Below are 13,396 nucleotides of genomic sequence, written 5' to 3'. Positions count from 1 at the left end.
CCATAAAGTCATCCTGCCTGAGGGCAACAAGAAGAATTTCAGTCCTCTATCCCTGACCAGGTGCACGATGTGGCTAGCCCAGCACTTCCTGAAGCCTCCAGTTTGTATATATAAACTGCCACTATAGTCATGGTCAATCCCCATTAGGCCCCCACGATGTTATACTGGTGCAGGTCTCTGTACCTCTAGCTCAGCAGGGACAAGTCATATACAATGAGCATTTACTATGTGCCAGCTTTGGGGCTAAAGCTCTTTACATGGTGTTCTGTGTTTACTCCTCAAAATAACATGTTAATAGGTTGTACTGATGTCTCCATTTTCTAGAAGGAAAAATTAGGAAGGTTAAATTAATTACCTGTCCAAGGTTACCAAACCAGCAAGTGGCAGAAGCAGAATTTAAACACAGGTCTAGGATCCCAACCAAAGTTGTAAAATGCTAAAAAATAAGAGGAAGAGTCCTCTTTGAAAATATGTAATTGGAAACTTATCAAGTCCAGATCCTTTACTGTATTTGACAAACAGGCTCAGAGTCAGGCATGCTGATTCCTCTTCTAGTGCTGTGTGTGGTGTAGACACAAGGTCTTTATCCCATGCTTTTCTAACTCACCACCTTTTCTCTCCCTTACTATCATTCCAAATGGGCAGTGAAGGTTCCAGGGAGTTTCTTAGTAGGGTTGGAAAAGGTGGCAATTGTTTATCAATATGTTTTGGCTGACAAGTGTGCTGGCAACCTCAGTATACATCTCCCCTCCAACACCTCCCCTACACCACACACACTCACACACACACACACACACACACACACACACACACACCAAATTGAAAGAACAATATTGGCTTCAATGTCAACTATCTTACTCGAAATCCGTTCTCAGTGAGGTTATTTTGGGGCTGTTATGTTAGGGTCCTAGTAAAAGATTTTATTATGTTAGGGGCCCAATAAAAGATTTTATGTGCAAATCTGTTTCAAAGGAGTTCAACCTCAGCACAGTGTATGTGTAGTAGGTAATAGACCCACTCTTTCTAGAAACAGGCAGATAAAACTGCATATTACATTAATATCACACAGCCTCCAGGACATAAAATGAGCAAACACCAGTTTGACAAACACTAAATTCAACATCAAATGGTCTAGCAGAGGAGACAACTTGCTGGTAAGATGCCGTGTTATTCCAAGTGCCATCTCACAGTTTTGATTCAGACACGTAGTGTGGTGCCTTAGCAAAACATTTTTGGAAAATGAGCTTAAGATGGCAAAGTCAACATAACCTGCCATGCAGGAGCCCTCAGGGCCATCCCGATGCTTAGAGCAACTTCCTGATGAGACTTACGGCTCTTTATCAACTCTTGTGGTCCAGCAGTCAGCATCCTGCTTCTTTGTTCTTGAAAGAGAAATGTGATCTTTGAAGGAAGTATGTAGGTGGAGAGGAAGAGAAAGTCCTAACAATGTCAAGATTTATTTCAAATAATCTGAATAGAATTAATGAGCAAAGAAATTGGAAAAGTTAATTGTGCATCCTAACAACTGTGTGGTTCACTTTTGTTTCTTTAAGGAGGAAGAAGCACTGCAGAGGCTGTGTGGGAAGTCACTAACATGTACCTGGAGAGGTGGTCACTTCTCTTGCTTAGGCTGGTTATTCACATTGCGTGGGGCCAGCAAGGTCCTCTAGTCGACAGACCTTCTGAGTGCCATTTCCTTCATTTCTTGTGCAAGCCCAGTTTGTTTCCGCTGTGGTCCCTCCTATTCACAAGTTCCAGGAGCAGCACTGTTCACTCCGGTCCAACAACAGAGCAGTGATGTCTCAAGGCTGGGAAACTATTACGATCCCTCACATAAAAGGATCTGCTTTGTTGGCAGGCATCTTACCTGGGAAATTGGAAGTCAAGTGACATGGGATCCATTCCCCACCCCAGAAGTTTGGAAACCTGACACAGCCTGAAGGACCAGCATGGGCTTGGCAGTCAGATAAATTTGAGTTCAAATTACAGCTTCACTATTTACTTGCTGTGTGTCTTTGAGTATGTTGCATAACTTCTGCACCTGTCAATTTCTCACCTGAACATAAGAGAGAAGGCCAGTATGTATACAGGGACAGTGCTTGGCATGTAGTAAAGACTCAGAGAATGTTATGCTATGAATATTTATGCCTTGTAGGGTACTAATAGTTTCACTAACAATAATAATAGTAGTAATTAATAGTGTGGATATTAAATAATATCATGAATGTAAAGCATCCAACATAGTAGACACTCAAAAATGTTCATTTTTGCTTCTCTTTTTAGATTACCATGCCCATTTATGAGTTCTAGAGATATTATAAGTTTTCTTCTATCTATGGCAGAAACAGCCTCAACATACTCAAGGCCCTTTGGTTCCTTTTTCTTTTTCTTTTTTTTTTGGCAGATTTCTTCCTCTCCTCCAGGGCAAGCCATCATCTAAAAGCAAGGAGAAATGAAAAAAAATAATAAAGGATATGTCAGGTTAGACTTGGTTACAGCAAGAATGGGAACAAGTCAGAAGAGATAGATGTATTTAATGGCCAGTGCATTTGTCCAAAGGAATCATTTTCACTGGCCAGGAGCCCAATTAAACCTGTAAAATGGAAATCCAGAAAATCAGATTAACGAGCCAGTCATTAGTGAGGAAAAGACCCAGCTAATTCAGTGTTTAGCATGACGGATGGGCCCAGAGCAAATAATTGGATGACATTCATCATATGTAAAATAAAAGGTGTCACTGAAAAGGAAAGTGGTAATAATCTCTGGGATTTACAATGCCAGCAGATTTGCTTGTAAGGAAGAGAAAAGTTCATCAAAATAGATTAATAGTCGCTAAACTTTATTCTTTTCTTGTGTGGTTGCCAGAGAGCTGTGCAAATAGTATTGGAGAGGCAGCAAATGCATCAGCTTGTATCATCCCAACATTGTGAGGATTTTGCTCCCAAGGAGGAGTGCTAGAGATATGTTCCTGCAACCATCTAGAGGTTGGGTGGGAATGGAGAGTTCTCTACATCCATGGTTTAGTCACTAAATAATGGAGGAAATCAAACTCAAAAGCGTCTCTGGTTGAGCTGCTTAATCCCCACAATTTGTTATTCCGTTAGTCAATAGGTATTGAGCCCTGCTCTGTGCCTGACATTGTGGGGATACACTTATTCATAATTAAGGGCTCGGGCATAGGCTGGAGTCATAGATTGTAACAATCTCGTCCTGACCTGTGGAGGCTCTATACATTATATAATATGTAATTAGACTCAAATGAGGGATGGTGTTTCAACTGCTTATTGTACCATTTTCTATGTAATAAGGTTTCATTGCATGGTAGTAATTATCAATCTTGTTTTTATTACCTCACCCCTTCTCTTCTATGAAGATATCATTTTTAAGATACGTCATCAATGTCATCACAGATTTTCTGGGAATATGAAGAATAATAAACATATATACATGTCCCAATTACAGAGATTTTTATATGTTTCTTAAAAAATAAAAATATGTTTCCTTGGAGTCAGGAAAATGTATTGTTATAGCGAGGTAAGATGAATGGAGACCCTTCTCAATCACAGGAGGAGGAGAACAGGTTTAGAGCCAAACTTTGCTAGGTTCCAATTTGTCTTATCTTGGGCAAGTCAGTCAGTACCTTATAGTCTCTGAAAGGTTGTCATGAGAATTGAATTAGATAATTTATATAATGGCTACATGCAGTTCTGGAACATGGTAGATGAACTCAATCAATGACCATTGTGTCATTACTCTTATTATCACGTATTCACTAATCATTGCCACAAGACCAGCACTGCCTAGGAACCAGGGAGGTTGCAACTGTATAATAAGACATGGAGGGAAGATTATAGGAATATGTGTACCATAAGAAAAAAATGTTGAAATGGCTGTAGAAATAGGAAGAATAGGGTTGAAAAGTTGAGAGGAGAGAAATTGTAATGAACTGGTGGCATCCAAAATACTTCCATGATCTCATAGGTGGTATAGTGACGTGAAACCATCAGTCGGCTCTCAGTAGGTACAGAGAAGGATATCACCAGGACAAAAGCATAACTGCGGGAGTCATGGTTATGGTTCCAGTTATGGTATCACTGGAAGATTTTCTGATGTCCTTGGAAGTGGGAGAACCTCTGGGCTCCTGGGGCTTTATCAGCCCCTTAGTAGTTTGGATCATCCCATTGTGTATCTGAAGTGTAATCTCCATCTTTGATTACTCAAGCACAGAGTCTCCCAGGTTGTATGTGTTAGCTTGTAAGAGAGAGAATCTGTGCTTGTGCAGGGCTGTATCAGGAATGGCTAGACTGAGTTCCCGAGTTGGTGGGGTTGATCACCCTAATGAGGGGACCGCTCTGTTCTCCTTTGGCTCTTGGTGATTTGGAAACCGCAAGGGACCCAGTGCAGTTCTATGGTGCTTATCAGAGGCTTGGCAATGCTCTCATCTTGTTCCCTCGGGAGCCCACTGGGTCTTTTTAGGAGAACCTTCTTTTCATTGCTGAGCTCTGGCTGGCATTCACTGACAGGACTAGCCTACTCTGATGCCAGTTTCCTTCCCCAAGGCAAGTTTGGTGATGTTCAGGGTGTCCCAGAGAGAACTGTTTTTTAAGCATATGATAAGTGACCAGAGCATATATTTTGGGGTTTAGAAACTTCATCGTTGTGTATCAAGTCTCCTTTGGGGTTATGGAAGACTTGTAGAACTAGATAGTGGTTATATAACATTGCAAATGTGCTAAATGCTACTGAATTGTACACTTTATTTTTTATTTTTTTAATTTGAGAAAGAGAACACAAGCTGGGGAGAGGGGCAGAGGGAGAGAGGAAGAACCTTAAGCAGGCTCCATGTGTAGTGTGGAGCCAGACTTAGGGCTCAATCCCATGACCCTGGGATTATGAACTGAGCCAAAATCAAGAGTCGGATGCTTGACTGAGCCACCCAGGTGCCCCAAGAATTGTACACTTTAAAATGACTAATTTCATGTAACAGGAATTTCCCCTAAAATAAAACTTTATCATCATTGTCAACACAAAATGAGGACAGAAGCTACATCTAAGAGGGAGGCAAGGGTCTCAGGACAGGTGCCAGGCACAGAGTCACAGAGGTGTATGTCAGTTGTCATTTGAAGTTCTGGTTCTGACCTGCTTAGAGTGAGTCCCCTAAACCAGCAGCATTTGCATCATCTGGAAACTCATTAGAAAAGACAATTCTTGGACCTTACCCCAGGCTGATGAACTCAAAGACTCTATAGGTGGGACCCAGGAGTCTGAGTTTTAAGCAGCTTTCTAGGTGATTCTGATGCAGCTAAAGTTCAAACACTACTATTCCAATTCTGGGGTTGACAGGTATACATATGTTGGTTTTATAATTTATAATTAAAACACGAATTCAAAAAGATAATATGCACCCCTATGTTTATTACAGCCAGATTCTGGAAGTAGCCCAAGTGTCCATCAGTAGATGAATAAAGAAGTTATATATATATATATATATATATATATATATATATATATATAAAATTATATATATATAATTATATATATATATATAATGGAATATTACTCAGCCATAAAAATAATGATATCTAGCCATTTGCAACAACATGGATGGATCCACAGGATATAATGCTAAATGAAATAAGTCAGAGAAAATAAATGATTTCACCCTATGTGGAATTTAAGAAACAAAACAAATGAAGAGGAAAGAAAGAGACAAACCATAAAACAGAACAAACTATAGAGAACAAACATGTTTGCCAGAGGAGAGGTGGCTGGGCGGACGGGTAAAATGGGTGAACGGGAGGGGCGCCTGGGTGGCTCACTGTGTTAAGCATCCAACTCTGGCTCAGGTCATGATCTCACACTCCATGAGTTCGAGCCCTGTGTCAGGCTGTGTGCTGACAGCTCGGAGCCTGGAGCCTGCTTCAGATTCTGTGTCTCCCTCTCTCTGACCCTCCCCTGTTCATGCTGTATCTTTCTCTGTCTCAAAAATAAATAAACATTAAAAAAAAATTTAAAAAAAATAGGTGAAGGGGATTAAGAGAACACTTATAATGAACACTGAGGAATATATAGAATTGGTGAATCACTATATTGTACACCTGGAATTAACATAACACCTCATTTTAACTGGACTGGAATTTAAAACATAAATAAATGAAATGAAACACACAAATAGGATCAAGCAAGGACTAGTGGTGACTGTGTGTTTAGTACCAAAGATTACATTTTAATCTGTTCATTGCAGTTGAGATTTAAAAAGGAAAAGACTGGGGCGCCTGGGTGGCGCAGTCGGTTGAGCGTCCGACTTCAGCCAGGTCACGATCTCGCGGTCCATGAGTTCGAGCCCGGCGTCAGGCTCTGGGCTGATGGCTCGGAGCCTGGAGCCTGTTTCCGGTTCTGTGTCTCCCTCTCTCTCTGCCCCTCCCCCGTTCATGCTCTGTCTCTCTCTGTCCCAAAAATAAATAAAAACGTTGAAAAAAAAATTTTTAAAAAGGAAAAGACTACTCAACAACTCATTGATCTTAATATGTGAACACCCCATCTCTAAGCCAGTGCAGCACAATATAGATTGAGAACGGATGTCTTTATCAACAAACAAAAACCCAAATTAAACAACAACAACAAAACCCCAAAGTCCTGGAATACAAAACATGAATGGCTCTAATGAGGAAATAGAGATGTAGGGATAGCATTGAACAGTGGGGACAAAATCAGTCTCTCCTCTTGATTCACAGCCTGTCTTTGCACCGAGTTTTTTACAAGGTTCTGCCTCCCCACAGACTCTAACATTTGCTCCACCTGGCAGCTTGCGCTGTCTGCTTTGTGGGCTCCCAATCTGTGCAGAGCAAGGGGGAGCTGTGGGAGATGACCTCTCTTGGATGGGGAGCGATGGGCGGCTTTCAATAGGGACGTGACATTTCTGCTCCCTGCACCTCCCGCTGTGGATGGGCGCCAGGTTCCGACTGGATTGGGAGGGCTGGCCCATCTCCAGCAAGTGCTTGGTGAGAACAGAGTGGGTGCCTCCAGTAATTGCCTCCTCAGCACAGCGGCCTGGTTGCTATTGTCGTCCCGCTATTTTCTCTGAACAGTCTATGGTATCTTTTCTTGTGAATATTAATTCCCCCCAAGTTAGGATGATTGGGCTGACAGCAGCCATCTGCAGAACTGTACTATGTTGGCAGGACTTTTCAACAAGCCCAGGCCAGACCATTTCTTGAAGTGGTTTCCAGACTCTTCTAAGAATCCATCCTTCCCAAGTGAGATGATTACAGAGTTTGACTCCCCCAGCCATCAGATAGCAGAGCTGGGACTCAAACCCAGGATTTCTCACTTTCCAATCTAGAGTTCTTCCTCTGAGCCTTGATTCCTTTAAATAACTTGCATGTGAAACAGACCAAAACATACCTGCTTAGTGCATAGATTTGTCAATAGGAAGGAAAAAAATGTGCTCAGATCAGAAGTGAAATTAATTTCAAAGTAACAAGAGTTTTTGAGCAATAGTAATTATTTAGAATCAGAAAAAAATTCATTTCACAATCGTGTCATGACTGCATTGGATTAGAAACTTGTTTTTTAAGGCAGAGTAAATAGATCGTGGGTGCATCCCATGTCATGGCTTCTGTTTTCTAAAAATACTTATTGGGTGTGTATATCTACAGAGCACAGTGACCAAATAGAGTCCCTGCTCTCAGAGACAGTGTCAACCATTGGGAAAGTCTGTTGTAATTGCTCGTTTGTGGTCTACGTGCTATGACATGGGAGCAACTCAGTGCTGTGTTGCCAGCAAGGGTTATTCTCTAAAAGGTTATCACAAACCTATTGTGGCTGTTGATGGAGAAGCTAGTACTTTCAACTTGGCCATGACCCCTGGCCCAATCTGACCCCTGGCCCCATCTGACTTCTTTGTGTTTCCCCTGTGATCCAGGTAACAACTGGTGGAAGAGCCAGCTACTACGTGTCCTACCAAAGAGAGGCCTTCGCCCAGATAAAGCTGCCCAAGTACTCACTGCCCAAGGTATGCACAACCTCTGTCCTGGGTCCTGCCAGACAAAGCAGCAGGGAGAGGCTGCCATATTGGGATCTGGGGAGGTTTGACTTCTGCCTGGGAGACAGCTGGCATTCAGCCTGACATATCACTGCTGGGGTCTGGCCTCTGCTTATGTCCCCGAACATGGGTTCTGTATTCCCTTTTCAGTAGGTTATGCAGGCAAGAGCTTTGATTCCCTATGTCTCAAACATCCTGTATGGGACTGGAGCCATTTCCCAGGGGCCGTAAGGAAAGGAGAGCTAGTATTCAGTCTCTTCTGGGGGTTCCTCCCTCTTGCAAGGGCCTTACTGCCAAATAGAGGAACAGGCTCAGAAAGGCCTAGGCAGGAGCCCAGATATGTGGGGTGTGTGTGTGTGTGTGTGTGTGCGTGTGTGTGTATGTATACACACATACAAGTGGTGGAACTGGAAAGAAAGCTCAGGGCTTCTAGCTCAGAAGCTCCATTGCCTTTTCCCCAGTCCAGCATGGCCCCGTTTTCTGCCTCCTCCATATATATATATATATATATATATGCATGCATGCATAAAGGTGCACAGGTGAGTCTTGTGGTGTTCTTGCTTCTGTCTGCATTTTAATGCTAAATATAAATGCACTGCCTGTTTTCTGCTCCCTTCTGCCACTATGAGTAGTTAAAATAGGAATAGTTTACTATAATGTTAATCTCAGATAATGGCATTTTAACTCCTCTATTGAAAAATTATAAAACTTACCCTGTGGGCTCCATCCCTTGTGAACGATGGCTTCTGGCAGAAGATGGATCTTGGAGCCTAAATCTGAACATGGACAGGATGCAGTTGCATCACCTACTGTAGCTGCAAAAAAGCCAAGTCTCTGGGTGGGCACATATCAGATGTAAAGGGTCTGTAGGCTGGTGCTGGGAAAAAAGCTAAGTGAGTACAGAGGTGGGAGGGGTTATGGAATAAGAAGGTGGGTAATTGTCTACCCGCTGGTTGTTTTATTCATGCATTTATTCATATATGCATGCTTGCATCCATTCATTCATTTGATCCTTCTTTTATTCACCCATTGAACTGTTGTTTCTCCCATTTAAGCTTTTGTTCTGTGCCAGGCACGGAATTAGCTCTGTGGATAAAATAGTAAGTAAGCTGCAAATGGTCCCTACCTTCATGGAGCTTATATTCTGGGAGAGAAGAGAGGCACTGAATAAGCAATTGTAGGTGTAGGGAGTGTTACTGGGATAGAAGCTCAAACGCCATTGTGACATAATAAGTGGAGCTTACCTAAAATGGATAGAGAGGACAAGTGTCCTAAAGACAGTCATGTTTAAGCTGATTTAAGAGGGTTAAGGAGTTAACCCTGCAAGCAAGGGTTGGGAAGCCAATAGAACATATATGCATAGGCCCTATTTTAAAAGAGATAATATCGTTCTTTCAACAAACTAAAACACTATCTCAAGAGACTGGGTTGCAGAGAGAGAGAGATGGAGAGGCTGATGAGATGAACAGGGACTGTATAAAGTAGCCTGAGGAACCATGGGAATCAATTTCTCATTTTTCTCTACCCTCTCTGTGATTGATTTGAGTGGGGCCATTATACAGCTTTGTGGTTGCAGGGTGTACCCATCCGATGGTCTAAACCCAAGCAGGAAAGTGGTACCCTGCTTGCAGAAGATGAGGAAGGGGAAGTTCATAATCATGCTCTTTCTGAAGGAGAAAGACCCCTTGCAGTCACTTGATGATTTCTATGTATTGGAGCAGGAGAGAAGTATTTTGGGAACTTTCCAAACCATATCCCCAGTGTAAGGCCTGTTTCATCTCTGTATTGTGTGCATATTTTATGTATTCTCAGCCTTCTGAGGAAAACAAACAGTTCGCTCCCCTGGGCAGTGTGGCTGCAGGTGGGGACAAATGAAGCCTGGAATTGATCAGAACGCTGGGACACTCCATTAACGATCAGCAACCCCATGGCAGTTTATTGTGGTGGAGTACTGTCCGTGCGGCCCCTTTTATAGAACTTCATCCACAGCAGCTTCATTAATATGAGGGCTGCTGTGAAAATAGCTGGATGGTTATCGATCCCCTTTATTAGCCAGCGTTGGCTCAGATTTTCATAGCCTAGGCTGAGGAGGTGAGGACAGAGGGGGTGGAAGTGTTTAAAAGTGGAAATGGCTTTTAAGCAAGTTGTTGCTGTTCCATGAGCTGCGGCTGCTGCTGGGCCTCTTACTTAAAAAACAAAAACAAGGAGAAGCTCCTGTCATCACTGCCCTCACACCTCTCCTCCCTGCCTGTCTGTTCAGAACGCGCTCTCCTGGGGCACTCCGTGGCTCGGAGTATTTTGCAGAGAATGAAATGAACACCATTAATAACGAGTGGCATTATTAGGAGCAGCAACCTTGTGCTGAGTTCTCCAGAACCAGTTCCTGGGTGTCGGCTTGGCAAGGAAGGCATGCACCAGCAAGGTGGGGAGGCAGAAGACAGGGGGCCATGCCTGACTGGGGAAAAGGCAATGGAGCTTCTGAGCTGGAAGCCCTGAGCTTTCTTTCCAGCTCTACCACTTGCTTATCCATGAGCCCAGGTCTTCTTATCTGTGAAATGGGCATCATAATATAATTGGACATTACTGAGCCCGGTGCTGCTGGAAAACAATAAGGTTTAAGAAATTCCCCCACTCTTTTATGTTGCTGGAAGTGGCTCCCTGCAAAGAACCACTCTTCCCAGTGTGCCTCCCTAAGACACAGATGCCTGCCTATTTGCCTTTGACAAGACCAACTTCCCCTTCTTTATCTCATAAATGATTACCTGAACTCTTTGTCCCCACTGCCCAATCTGGACAAAATGCTGGCTATTTTCACTCGATCAGACTTAGTCTGGGCTTTCACCTTCTCCCAAACCCATGAACTCTGCCCACTCTTGAGCAGATGCGAGCATTGAGGGCTTAAGCAGTCACTGGAACTCAGAACAACCCATTAACAGCCCTTCTGAAAATCACCTGACGTGACAAAGCTTAAGGAAGGTGGTTTCCTGTCTAATGGCCCTCTCTGCTGCCACCTGCTCCCCCTTCTCCCCACACCCAGTTCTCTCTAGCTTCGTTTTATTTTCTAATCACTTCATAAAAGTAATTCTTTTCTGCCTTTACTCTTGAGGGACTTTAGATATGACAGCCAGACTGTTCCCCTTTTTGCAATAGCCTTTGCAAGTAAAGTCTCTCCCTACCTAAGTCTGGGTTTGCTTTTAGTTGACAGAATATGTTTAATCCCATTTTGAATAATAAAAGAGAGGAGAGGGAAATATGCTTGAGAAAATTTATTATAATGATAATGACGGTGATATTAACCTTTTCCTTAATTTCCTTAGGACAGTTTTCCTTAATGTTTACATTTCCCCAAATACTGATTTATCCTTCTTTGCTCCCTCACAGCCATACTTCTTAAAATGTTATCTGTAATTCTTATCTCTTTGGTTGCTTCTTATCCACCCTTCCATCCACTGCCAGATGCCCTTGCTCTCCCACAGCCCTCTCTCCACTATTCCACCAAAAATCCTCTGGCCATTGTTACCAGAGACCACCTCCACACCAAATCCAATAGACATTTGTATAACTCTTTTTTTTTTTTTTTTTTTTAACCACTCTGGAGCATTTGACAGTGTTAAAAAAAAAAAAAATCCATACCTGATAATCTTCCCTTTGGAATATTTTATTCTGATTTCCTTTTCTGGATCCCCTTCCCTTGCCACCCGTTAAATGTTGATCATCCTAAGTTCTCCTGGTATTCTGCATGGTTCCTTGGTGACCTCATCACTTCTCTTCATATTGGTGACATCTGTATACACAGCCCCATCCCATATCCACTGAACCCTAGACTGTATCTCCAACTGCCTATTTGAAGTACCTCCCCTAAATGATCTCATTGTAAAAATCTGGAACTGAGCTCAGAGTCTCTATATGATATCCCTAATATTTCATCCTTCTGTGTTTACTTAGTCCATCTAAACTTTCATTGGTTACCTACCGTGTGCTAGATACTTAGTAAGTGCTAGAAATGAAGTGATAACTAAGAAAGGCACAGTGTCTGCCCTCTGGGAGGTTACAGTCTAGTGAGACAGACAGACATAAACTAAATGATTACACAAGTATTTAATTATGAGTATTTAGTTATGATTGTGTGAACATGCTAAAAAGCAGAGAATTTTGTAAGTCAGATATCTGATATATTATTAAAGATATGCCCTTTTCCTTCATCCCCCTGTGGGTTCTGCCTTCTTAATATCTCACCAGCCATTTCATAGGATTCTCATAGAATACCTGCTTTCTTAGCTCGGGCCCCTATGTGTCACTTTGGAGTTTGTTGCGGTGACCTCATAAGCCTTCCTCCCTGCCCCACTGAAATTCACCTTTCACACTGCCTCCACAAAGAATGAGATCACACAATGCAGCTGGTGTTCCCCAGCCAAATCTCTGCACTGATCAATTCGAATTATTTTCTCGGGCTTAAAATCGTGTGCTAGTTTTGGATTTCTTTTCTGGGCGAAACTTAGGTGTGCCATACACAACCCCTTAAGATGCAGTCACTGTCTGGCCTCACCTCCCTCAGGGGAAAACTGCCTTCAGGCCATTCAAGTTCCACACATTTCCATGGATGCCCCACCCCTCTTCCTGTCAGTACTTGTGTGGGGGACCTTCGTCAGGTTCACAAAAGGCCAAGAGTTGGGGCGCCTGGGTGGCTCAGTTGGTTAAGCTCAGGTCATGATCTCACAGTTCATGAGTTTGAGCCTCATGTTGAGCTTTGTGGTGACAGCTCAGAACCTGGAGCCTACTTCGGATTCTGTGTCTCTCTCGCTCTCTGCCTCTCCCCCACTCACTCTCTCTGCCTCTCTCTCTCAAAAATAAACATTAAAAATTTTTTAAAAACAAAAAGGCCAGGAGTGAGGGATGTCCCCACCACCATTGGACATCTGCTTGAGGTCAGGTTCTACACCTTCTTCTCTGTATTCCTATTATAACGTTTGGCACGTGGCAGATGCTGAATATCATATGTGTTTTTAAGTGAATGAAGTAACAGTCGGCCCAGATTACACGAAAATGTTTCAGTCACGGGGAAGTATTTCCACCATTGCTCACCTATGAAGTTGCACATTTAGGTTTGTGAAAGGCAACTATGATTCTTCCAAATTAATGGTAGAAGGGTTTAGAGGGAATGCTACTTATCATGTTTTCCAAATAAAAACATGAAGGTGGTAACATCTGATGCTACCCAAATTCCAGTTTAGTAAAGTCCCAATCAGAATTTACTTACTGATTTTTCCCCTCTTGGGTTTCTCTCTTCATCACTGATCAGATCTCTCCCTGCATGTTCTCAGGAGTAGCAAGAATGTCTTCATTGTCTTAGAA

At 42.7% G+C, this 13,396-nt stretch overlaps 1 protein-coding gene across 1 annotated transcript in view; it reads left to right on the top strand.

Moving 5' to 3' along the window:
* SORCS3 (sortilin related VPS10 domain containing receptor 3) overlaps window positions 1-13,396 on the top strand; it is a 414,417-nt gene that overhangs the window by 292,103 nt on the left and 108,918 nt on the right. The window contains exon 8 of the mRNA XM_032595155.1: window positions 7,925-8,014. Within this exon, the coding sequence (XP_032451046.1) occupies window positions 7,925-8,014 (90 nt within the window). The remainder of the gene's footprint in view (window positions 1-7,924; window positions 8,015-13,396) is intronic.

Source organism: Lynx canadensis, chromosome D2, assembly GCF_007474595.2.
Source record: "Lynx canadensis isolate LIC74 chromosome D2, mLynCan4.pri.v2, whole genome shotgun sequence".
Lineage (NCBI taxonomy): Eukaryota > Metazoa > Chordata > Mammalia > Carnivora > Felidae > Lynx > Lynx canadensis.
Note: the sequence above shows the minus strand (reverse complement) of the source record. Positions and strands in the feature narration are given on the sequence as shown.